Source organism: Hyla sarda, chromosome 2 (genome assembly GCF_029499605.1).
Source record: "Hyla sarda isolate aHylSar1 chromosome 2, aHylSar1.hap1, whole genome shotgun sequence".
Taxonomy (NCBI): domain Eukaryota; kingdom Metazoa; phylum Chordata; class Amphibia; order Anura; family Hylidae; genus Hyla; species Hyla sarda.
In genome coordinates, this window is record NC_079190.1 from 222098306 (window position 1) to 222110483 (window position 12178).

Sequence of the window (12178 nt, forward strand, 5' to 3'; positions counted from 1 at the left end):
TCGTAAAAAACCCAATAACAATAATATAAATAATTAGTATCAATACATAAGAAAGAAGAAGTTCTCCTATGATGAACAACTGTATATCCCAACGCGTTTCCCCGTGTATCTTGTGATATACAACGGTTCATCAGGGGATGACAACAACAGTATACAAATATATACCTAATAAACACAGAGATATGGAGGAACAATATATATATAGATAGCGTGCAACACATAGACAAAGGCACAACTTAATGCACAAAAGATGGGAGGACAATTAGAACTATACATACCGTATATACTCGAGTATAAGCCGACCCGAGTATAAGCCGAGACCCCTAATTTCAACCCAAAATCCCAGGAAAAGTTATTGACTCGAGTATAAGCCTAGGGTGGGAAATACATCATCCCCCCCTGTCATCATCCAGACCCGTCATTAACATCTTCATCATCATCACCGCCTGTCATCATCCAGACCCTCATCATCATCACCTGTCATCATCCCCTTGTCATCATCCCACACATCCCCCCTTCATCATCCCCTTGTCATCATCCCACACATCCCCCCTTCATCATCCCCTTGTCATCATCCCCACCCCCCTTCATCATCCACTTGTCATCCCACACACCCCCCTTCATCATCCCCCCCCCCTTCATCATCCCACCCCCCCCCTTCATCATCCCCCCCCCCATCATCATCCTCTTGTCATCATCCCACACCCCCCCATCATCATCCTCTTCTCATCATCCGCCCTCAGTGGTCTTCAACCTGCGGACCTCCAGAGGTTTCAAAACTACAACTCCCAGCAAGCCCGGGCAGCCATCGGCTGTCCGGGCTTGCTGGGAGTTGTAGTTTTGAAACCTCCGGAGGTCCGCAGGTTGAAGACCACTGCGGCCTTCAACATCATCCAGCCCCCTCTCACCCCCTTTAGTTCTGAGTACTCACCTCCGCTCGGCGCTGGTCCGGTCCTGCAGGGCTGTCCGGTGAGGAGGTGGTCCGGTGGGATAGTGGTTCCGGGCTGCTATCTTCACCGGGGGCGCCTCTTCTCCGCGCTTCCGGCCCGGAATAGAGGCGTTGCCTTGACAACGACGCAGAAGTACGTTGGCAATGAACGCACCTCTGCGTCGTTGTCAAGGCAACGTGACTATTCTGAGGCCGGGCCCGAAGCGCTTAGAAGAGGCCTCCCTGGTGAAGATAGCAGCCTGGAACCACTATCCCACCGGACCACCTCCTCACCGGACAGCCCTGCAGGACCAGACCAGCGCCGAGCGGAGGTGAGTACTGTACAGAACTAAAGGGGGGTGAGAGGGGGCTGGATGATGTCGAAGGCCGCAGTGGTCTTCAACCTGCGGACCTCCAGAGGTTTCAAAACTACAACTCCCAGCAAGCCCGGACAGCCGATGGCTGCCCGGGCTTGCTGGGAGTTGTAGTTTTGAAACCTCTGGAGGTCCGCAGGTTGAAGACCACTGCGGGTGGAGAGTTCACTCGAGTATAAGCCGAGGGGGGTGTTTTCAGCACGAAAAATCGTGCTGAAAAACTCGGCTTATACTCGAGTATATACGGTATTTATAATACATCAAAGCAAACATATATACAGTACAAAGCACATGAATGCAGACAGACGATAGCAAGGCTTATTTGTGGCTTCATTTAAATATCCTCCGACTGATGTAGCAACCTCTAGGTAGTTGGATAGCAAAAAACGAGGTCACTGATAGAGTGAGGACCCTAAGATAAGGGCTCCTCCACAAAAATAGAGAGAAAGGCTTAATAGATGGCCCCCTGGAATAAAGACCTGAAAATAGTTGCTTCCTTACTACAGATAGCTCCAGACCACAATTGTCCAATCACCAGGATCCTATATGACCCTCCAAATTTTTAGATAAAGAATTCAGATAATAATACCACCTAGGCAAAAAAGCAACCTCTATGATGTCCACATAACCACAGTATTGTCCAAAAGATGTCCAGCCATTATCCATGTGTAGTTACCCCATATCAGAGTGCCATAGGCATGATACGTCCGTCTGCGGCTGGCGATCCAGTTCCAATAGTTATTAGCTTCTGAAGTTTTCTGTCTAACTGCTCAATGATGATGTCATGTCCCGGGAGCTGTGCATGATTGGAGAATATCCCCATAGGAACTGCATAGCTCCGGGGATGTGACATCATCATTGAGCAGTTAGACAGAAAACAAAAACTCAACTTCAGAAGCTAATAACTATTGGAAGGATTAAGATTTTTTAATAGAAGTAATTTACAAATCTGTTTAACTTTCCGGAGCCAGTTGATATATAAAAAAAAGTTTTGGCCTGGAATACCCCTTTAAGAGCCAGTAAGGCTTTCCCTGCTATGTCCTCTAAGTGCTAATCCACCTTACACAGGGACTCACAGGCCTACCACCCACCCTGGAACTAGCCCTTAACCCCTTAAGGACCCAGCCAATTTTCACTGTAGGACATGGCCATTTTTTGAACATCTGACCACTGTCACTTTAAACATTAATAACTCTGGGATGCTTTTACCTTTCATTCTAATTCCGAGATAATTTTTTCGTGACATATTCTACTTCATGTTAGTGGTAAAATTTTGTCGATACTTGCATCATTTCTTGCCGAAAAATTCCAAAATGTGATGAAAAAATTGAACATTTTGCATTTTTTTTTTAACTTTGAAGCTCTCTGATTATAAGGAAAATGAATATTCCAAATAAATTATATATTGATTCACATATACAATATGTCTACTTTGTGTTTCCATCATAAAGTTGACATGTTTTTACTTTTGGAAGACATCAGAGGGCTTAAAAGTATAGCAGCAATTTTCCAATTTTTCACAAAATTTTCAAAATCGAAATTTTTCAGGGACCAGTTCTGTTTTGAAGTGGATTTGAAGGGCCTTCTTATCAGAAATACCCCACAAATGACCCCATTATAAAACTGCACCCCTCAAAGTATTCAAAATGACATTCAAAAGGTTTGTTAACCCTTTAGGTGTTTCACAGGAATAGCAGCAAATTGAAGGAGAAAATTCTAAATCTTAATTTTTTTTACACTGGCATGTTCTTGTAGACCCAGTTATTGAATTTTTACAGGGAGTAAAAGGAGAGAAATCTAACTAAAATTTGTATCCCAATTTATCTCGAGTAAGAAAATGCCTCATGTGTATGTCAAGTGTTCGGCGGGCGCAGTAGAGGGCTCAAAAGGGAAGGAGCGACAGTGGGATTTTGGAGAGTGAGTTTTTCTGAAATGGTTTTTAGGGGGCATGTCACATTTAGGAAGCCCCTATGGTGCCAGAACAGCAAAAAAAAAAAAAAAAACCCACATGGCATACTATTTTGGAAACAACACCCCTCAAGGCACGTAACAAGGGGTCCAGTGAGCCTTAACACCCCACAGGTGTTTGACGACTTTTCGTTAAAGTTGGATGTGAAAATGATTTTTGTTTTTTTTCACTAAAATGCTAGTTTTCCCTCAAATTAAAATTTTTTACAAGGGATAATAGGACAAAATGACCCCCAATGTTTGTAACCCCATCTCTTCTTAGTATGGAAATACCCCATGTTAGGACGCAAAATGCTTTGCGCGCAAACTACAATGCTCAGAAGAGAAGGAGTCACATTTAGCTTTTGAAAAGCAAAATTTGCTGAAATGGTTTTTGGGGGGCATGTCGCATTTAGGAAGCCACTATGGTTCCAGGACAGCAAAAAAAAAAACCCACATGGCATACTATTTTGGAAACTACACCCCTCAAGGCACGTAACAAGTGGTCCAGGGAGCCTTAACACCCCACAGGTGTTTGACGACTTTTCGTGAAAGTTGGATGTGTAAATTATTTTTTTCCACTAAAATGCTAGTTTTCCCTCAAATAATTTTTTTTTTACATGGGGTAATAGAAGAGATGGTGTTTCAAATTTTTGGGGGCATTTTGTCCTATTACCCCTTGTAAAAAAAATTAATTTGAGGGAAAACTAGCATTTTAGTGGAAAAAAATAATAATTTACACATCCAACTTTCACGAAAAGTCGTCAAACACCTGTGGGGTGTCAAGGCTCCCTGGACCACTTGTTACTTGCCTTGAGGGGTGTAGTTTCCAAAATAGTATGCCATGTGTTTTTCTTTTTTTGCTGTCCTGGAACCATAGTGGCTTCCTAAATGCGACATGCCCCCCAAAAACCATTTCAGCTAATTTTGCTTTTCAAAAGCTAAATGTGACTCCTTCTCTTCTGAGCATTGTAGTTTGCCCGCAAAGCATTTTGCCTCCTAACATTGGGTATTTCCATACTCAGAAGAGATGGTGTTTCAAATTTTTGGGGCCATTTTGTCCTGAGTATGGAAATACCCCATGTGTGGACGTCAAGCGCTCTGCTGGCGCACTACAATGCTCAGAAGAGAAGGAGCACCATTGAGCTTTTGGGAAAAAAATTGTTTGGAATGGAAGTCAGGGGCCATGTGCGTTTACAAAGCCCCCCGTGGTGCCAGAACAGTGGACCCCCCCCCCCCACATGTGACCATATTTTGGAAACTACACCCCTCACAGAATTTAATAAGGGGTACAGTGAGTATTTACACCCCACTGGCGTTTGACAGATCTTTGGGACAGTGGGCTGTGCAAATGAATAATTACATTTTTCATTTTCATGGACCACTGTTCCAAAAATCTGTCAGACCCCTGTGGGGCGTAAATGCTCACTGTACCCCTTATTACATTACATGAGGGGTGTAGTTTCCAAAATGGGATCACATGTGGGTATTTCTTTTTTTGCGTTTATGTCAGAACCGCTGTAACCAGCAGCCACCCCTGTGCAAATCACCAATTTAGGCCTCAAATGTACATGGTGCGCTCTCACTCCTGCAGAGCATTTTACGCCTACATATGGGGTATTTCTGTACTCAGGAGACATTGCGTTACAAATTTTGGGGGTCTTTTTTTCCTTTTAACGCTTGTGAAAATAAAAAGTATGGGGCAAAACCAGCATGTTAGTGTAATTTTTTTTATTTTTTTACACTAACAAGCTGGTGTAGCCCCCAACTTTTCCTTTTCATAAGGGGTAAAAGGAGAAAAAGCCCCCCAAAATTTGTAGTGCAATTTCTCCCGAGTACGGAAATACCACATATTTGGCCCTAAACTGTTTTTCTTGAAATACGATAGGGCTCCGAAGTGAGAGAGCGCCATGCGCATTTGAGGACTAAATTAGGGATTGCATAGGGGTGGACATAGGAGTGTTCTACACCAGTGATTCCCAAACAGGGTGCCTCCAGCTGTTGCTAAATTCCCAGCATGCCTGGACAGTCAGTGGCTGTCCGAAAATGCTGGGAGTTGTTGTTTTGCAACAGCTGGAGGCTCCGTTTTGGAAACACTGCCATACAATAAGTTTTTTATTTTTATTGGGGGGGGGGGGGGGGACAGTGTAATGGTGTATATGTAGTGTTTTTAGGGTACATTCGCACTGGCGTGTTACGGTGAGTTTCCCGCTAGGAGTTTGCGCTGCAGTGAAAAATTTGCCGCAGCCCTAACTTGAAGTAGGAAACTTACTGTAAACCGGCCTGTGTGAATGTACCCTGTACGTTCACATGGGGGGGGGGGGGGGGGGGCAAACCTCCAGCTGTTTCAAAACTACAACTCCCAGCATGTACTGACAGACCGTGCATGCTGGGAGTTGTACTTTGCAACAGCTGGAGGCACACTGGTTGCAAAACCTTCAGTTAGGTTCTGTTACCTAACTCAGTATTTTCCAACCAGTGTGCCTCCAGCTGTTGCAAAACTACAACTCCCAGCATGTACTGATCGCCGAAGGGCATGCTGGGACATGTGGTTATGCAATTTCTGGAGGTACGCAACTACAACTCCCAGCATGCCAAGACAGCTGTTTGCTGTTTTGGCATGCTGGGATTTGCAGTTTTTCAACATCTGGAGGGCTACAGTTTTAGAGAACATTGCAAAGTGATCTCCAAACTGTGGTCCTCCAGCTATTGCAAAACTACAAATCCCAGCATGCCCAGACAGCAAAATAGTTGTTTGGGCATGCTAGGAGTTGTAGTTTTGCAATATCTGGAGGGCTACAGTTTAGGGACCACTATATAGTGGTCTCAAACTGTAGCCCTCCAGCTGTTGCAAAACTACATATTCCAGCATGCCCAAACAGCTGTTTGGCCATGCTGGGAGTTGTAGTTTTGCAACATCTGGAGGGCTACAGTTAGAGACCACTGTATAATGGTCTCAAACTGTACCCTCCAGATGTTGCTAGGCAACTCACCGGCTTCTGTCGGATCCAGCCGCACGTCATCGCCGATCGCCGTTGCCCGCAGCCTCCGTCACCCAGCCGGATGGGTAAGTGGATCTTCGGCGCTGGTCCCCGTCGTTTCCCCGTCCTGCCCTGCCTATTGTGGGTGGGCAGGACTGGGAAAACGAACGTTAACCCCCCCGCCCCCGATCTGCTATTGGTGGTCGCGTCTAGACCACCAATAGCAGGGATAGGAGGGTTGGCACCCCTGCCACCTCACTTGCGATGTGAATTCACTTGATGACCCCCCCTGGGCGTTTGCACGGGATGCCTGCTGAACGATTTCAGCAAGCATCCCGGTCCGATCCCCGTCCGGCACACGGCAGGGGCCGGAATTCTCCATGATGTACGCGTACGTCATGGGTCCTTAAGTAACAGGGTGTCATGACGTACGCATACGTCAAGGGTCCTTAAGGGGTTAAAGGGGTACTCCACCCCTAGACATCTTATCCCCTATCCAATGGTTAGGAGATAAGATGTTTGATCGTGGGGGTCCCACTGCTGGGACCCCTCATGATCTCCGTGCAGCACCTGTCATTTTGAAAGTTATATTCAGAACGCTGGGTTTGGGTGGTCGTGGTCAGGATGTCACCCTACGCCGCTTGGTGACGTCACGTCATGGTGGCCATCACACCCCCTCCCATTGATATGAATGGAGGGGAAATGGCATGAAGACACAAGGTGGCATGGCATGACATCATAACCACGGCCGCTAAAACCCAGCATTCTGACAATAGCTTTCAAAACACCGGATGCTGCACGGAGATCGTGGGGGTCCCAGCAGCGGGACCCCCACAATCAGACTTCTCATCCCCTATTCTTTGGATAGGGGATAAGATGTCTAGGGGCGGAGTACCCCCTGTACAAAGACATACACAGTACTCTTCCTAGCTTCAAATGTGTTTATTCTAAAGCAAACTCTTTAGGGGATTTATGGGTAATAGACAGTAATTTGATGGCAAAATAAAATAGAAATAAGGGCAGATAGAAGCACAGATATGCTCACACACTAGCTGGGTTGCAGTAGCACAGGAAAGATAGTTTAGGTTGGTTATACCCTCTTGATTCTGGTGTGTTCATCTGTGATAAGTATATAGTTTGTGTTGGCTATGATTGTTGGCTGTGATCTAACTTTTAAATCCATTAGTAATATGCTGTAATATGTTAGAAATTGAGGATGCTGCTTTGTTTTTTATTTACTACAACTGGACCGAGGATTTACATTTTTGAGACATGGGGCAGTTATTGAAAACCCACTACCATGGCATTAGTCATTTAGTCTTTCACTTTTCTGAGATGATACATTGTTGAACATTTCTGTCAAGTGAATTTTATTAGAAGAATTGCTTACGTTTGCCTCTCTGCAAATAATGTTGTGAATAAATAGCATTCATCATAATGTTTAACATTGTTATTTTATTATGATGATAGATATGGACATTATTGGAATTATATAGCAGTATAAATATTTAATCTAAAAAAGTCAGAAAAGAGATTAGAACACTGAATTATCTTAGGTGCATTCAGAACAAATTACTATAAGCTGCATAAAAAAGGATGATGTAGCTTTTGGTGTACTTCACACAGATCTGCAAGCTGGAGATGAGTGATGTTCTAAGGCTAAGAAAATAACAATATAGAAGCAGCCTGTAAAGATCCCAGCCTTTTAGATAACCTACTCCAAGCTCAATCCTATGAAGTGACATATAACTTGACAACTCTATTTAACTGTCTATAATATCTTTAATCTCTTTGAAGCTTCTTGACAAGGAGAACAAGAAATATGCTGCTATTGTAAGCTCCCTTCCAGACAGGCTCAATGGGATCCCTGGAAGTACAGCCATGGCAGCAGGATTAGTGTCGTACCTTGGTACTTATGAGCTCCACTTTCGACAGCTCATGCTAACAGTGGAATGGCCCATGGCGGTAAAAGAGAGAGGTTTCCCGTTAATGATAGACTCGATTGACCCAGACAAAGGTAACATAAATCTAGTTAAATATATATGAGCACTAAAATATATGTTGCGTAGTAGAATAAAAAACTGGAAGCTACAGGATTCTTTTTTGAGTCTACATATTGAATAAAATACATATGTTTCAGAATAGTGATTTTTTTTTTAGTAATGTCTGTAATCATATTTATTTCATTTTTCTTGTAGCTTTTTCTTTTTTTTTAGCATTTGTACCTCAGCAAGTACTTCCAGCCACACGGAACATCTTTATTTTGTTATAAATACTATATATAAGAGAAGCATGTATCTCTATAAATATATGAAGACTGCTATTGTAATAAAAATATCAGTATAGTTGTGTATATCACATATATACACACCAAATTCTTTATGCTAATAGTTTGTTCATATGAAGAAAATAGCAAATTTTATCATTTTACTACTTTTTAGTTTAGCTGTGGATATGTTTTATGCCTTCTTTTTTGTAAATTCTTTTTAAGTTTGAAAAAAATAAGACAGGAGTAGGAAATGCATTGTTTTTTCTTACTTTGCCTTTTCTATTTACCCTATCACCCCATAAAATCAGTGAGGTCCTGTATACAATTGCTGTATAAAACATCTTTGGCTATGAATAGGAAGTTTAGCATTCTGTGCTTCTTGGGGATAGGCCAAATGACATTATGTTTTTACATCTATTACTGCTGTCAATGACCTGGCAAATTGATACTACAGCTACTCTTCATGATTGGTGATAAGGGGAAGTTCTAAACAGTGGAGCCCCAGTTAAAGGGGTACTCTGGTGGAAAGAAATATGTTTTCAGATCAAATGGTGCCAGAAAGTTATACAGATTTGTAAATTACTTCTATCTAAAAAAAAATCTTAAAGGGCTATGTTACGCCGAGCGCTCCGGGTCCCTGCTCCTCCCCGGAGCGCTCGCGGCGTTCCTCTCTCTCTAGCGCTCCGGTCAGACCCGCTGACCGGGAGCGCTGCACTGACACTGCCGGCGGGGATGCGATTCGCATAGCGGGACGCGCCCGCTCGCGAATCGCATCCCAAGTCACTCACCTGTCCCGGTCCCCGGCTGTCTCGTCCTGGCGCACGCGGCTCCGCCCCTTAGGGCGCGTGGGCGCCAGCTCTCTAAGATTTAAAGGGCCAGTGCACCAATGATTGGTGCCTGGCCCAATCAGTCTAATTAGCCTCCACCTGCTCCCTGTCTATATAACCTCACTTCCCCTTCTCTTCCTTGCCGGATCTTGTTGTCATTGTGCCTTGAGAAAGCGTTGCCATTGTGCCTTGAGAACTGTGTTCCTGATCTCTTGCTTTCTCCATTGACTACGTACCTTGCCGCCTGCCCCAACCTTCTGCTACGTCTGACCTTGCCTCTGTCTAGTCCTTCTGTCCCACGCCTTCTCAGCAGTCAGCGAGGTTGAGCCGTTGCCGGTGGATACGACCTGGTTGCTACCGCCGCAGCAAGACCATCCCGCTTTGCGGCGGGCTCTGGTGAAGACCAGTAGCAACCTAGAACCGGTCCACCGGTACGGTCCACGCCAATCCCTCGCTGACACAGAGGATCCACCTCCAGCCTGCCGAATCGTAACAGTAGATCTGGCCATGGATCCCGCTGAGGTGCCGCTGCCAAGTCTCGCTGACATATCCACGGTGGTCGCCCAGCAATCCCGACTGATCGCCCAACAAGGTCACCAGCTGTCGCACTTGACTGCCATGCTACAGCAACTTCAGTCACAGCTACAGCAGCAACCATCTCCTCCGCCGGCTCCTGCACCTCCTCCGCAGCGAGCGGCCGCTCCTAACCTCCGCTTGTCCCTGCCGGACAAATTTGATGGGGACTCTAGACTCTGCCGTGGTTTCCTGTCACAATGTTCCCTACATTTAGAGATGTTGTCGCACCAATTTCCTACAGAACGGTCGAAGGTGGCTTTCGTGGTTAGTCTCCTGTCTGGGAAGGCCCTGTCATGGGCCACACCGCTCTGGGACCGCGATGATCCTGTCACCGCCACTGTACAGTCCTTCTTCGCTGAGGTTCGCAGTGTCTACAAGGAACCAGCCCGAGCTTCTTCTGCCGAAACTGCCTTGCTGAACCTGGTTCAGGGAAATTCTTCTGTAGGCGAATACGCCATCCAATTTCGTACCCTCGCCTCTAAATTATCTTGGAACAACGAGGCCCTCTGCGCGACCTTTAAAAAAGGCCTATCCAGTAACATCAAAGATGTGCTGGCCGCACGAGAAATTCCGGCCAACCTGCATGAACTTATCCATTTGGCCACCCGCATTGACATACGTTTTTCTGAAAGACACCAGGAGCTCCGCCAGGAAAAAGACCTTGATCTCTGGGCACCTCTCTCACAGTATCCTTTGCAATCTGCCCCTGTGCCTCCTGCCGAGAAGGCTATACAAGTGGATCGGTCTCGCCTGACCCATGCAGAGAGGACTCAACGCAGAGATAAAAATTTATGTCTGTACTGGGCTAGTACCGAACATTTCTTGGTGGATTGCCCTATTCGTCCTCCACATCTGGGAAACGCACGCACGCACCCAGCTCACGTGGGAGTGGCGTCTCTTGGTCTGAAGTCTGCTTCTCCACGTCTCACTGTGCCCGTACGGATTTCTCCTTCTGCCAACTCCTCCTTCTCAGCTGTGGCCTTCTTGGACTCTGGTTCTGCGGGAAATTTCATTTTGGCCTCTTTTGTTAATAAGTTCAACATCCCTGTGACCCGTCTCGCCAAGCCGCTCTACATTTCCTTGCTCAACGGAGTGAAATTGGACTGCACTGTGCGTTACCGCACAGAACCCCTGCTCATGAGCATTGGACTGCATCACAAAAAAATTTAACTTTTTGTTTTGCCCAACTGCACCTCTGAAGTCCTCCTCGGTCTGCCATGGCTCCAACGCCACTCTCCTACCCTTGACTGGACCACCGGGGAGATCAAGAGCTGGGGTGCTTCTTGCCACAAAAAATGCCTCACGTCTGCTCCCAGTCCCGTCTGTCAAACCTCAGTGTCTCCTCCTATACCTGGTCTCCCCAAGGCCTATCAGGACTATGCCGTGCCTCCTCATAGCCCCCGTCCTGGTAACACTCTGCCCCGTGCCAAGCTTCACCCTCTGCCCCCCCTCCCCATTCCCACTCCTTCTGAACTGCCTTCCGTTGATGAGCATACCCAGGACTTCACTGTCCTCCAGAAGGAGACTCTACAATCGCTCCCAATGTCCTCGTCCCATGTGGAGCGACATCCGGACAAAAAGAGGGGGAGACCTAAGGGGGGGGGTACTGTTACGCCGAGCGTTCCGGGTCCCTGCTCCTTCCCGGAGCGCTCACGGTGTTCCTCTCTCTGCAGCGCCCCGGTCAGACCCACTGACCGGGAGCGCTGCACTGACACTGCCGGCGGGGATGCGATTCGCATAGCGGGACCCGCCCGCTCGCGAATCGCATCCCAAGTCACTCACCTGTCCCGGCCCCGGCTGACTCGTCCTGGCGCGCGCGGCTCCGCTCCTTAGGGCGCGCGCGCCAGCTCTCTAGGATTTAAAGGGCCAGTGCACCAATGATTGGTGCCTGGCCCAATCAGTCTAATTAGCCTCCACCTGCTCCCTGTCTATATAACCTCACTTCCCCTTCCCTTCCTTGCCGGATCTTGTTGCCATTGTGCCTTGAGAAAGCGTTTATTGTGTTTGCCATAACTGTGTTCCTGACCTCTTGCTTTCTCCATTGACTACGTACCTTGCCGCCTGCCCCGACCTTCTGCTACGTCTGACCTTGCCTCTGTCTAGTCCTTCTGTCCCACGCCTTCTTAGCAGTCAGCGAGGTTGAGCCGTTGCCGGTGGATACGACCTGGCTGCTACCACCGCTGCAAGACCATCCCGCTTTGCGGCGGGCTCTGGTGAAGACCAGTAGCAACCTAGAACCGGTCCACCGACACGGTCCACGCCAATCCCTCGCTGAC

The 12178-nt window shown here is 46.7% G+C and overlaps 1 protein-coding gene across 2 annotated transcripts in view; it reads left to right on the forward strand.

Moving 5' to 3' along the window:
* The window catches only part of LOC130355786 (uncharacterized), a 477167-nt gene that overhangs the window by 238940 nt on the left and 226049 nt on the right, over positions 1–12178 (forward strand). For both annotated transcript variants that reach the window (XM_056556452.1, XM_056556451.1), the window contains one exon: positions 8028–8247. In XM_056556452.1, coding sequence (XP_056412427.1) covers positions 8028–8247 — 220 coding nt within the window. The remainder of the gene's footprint in view (positions 1–8027; positions 8248–12178) is intronic.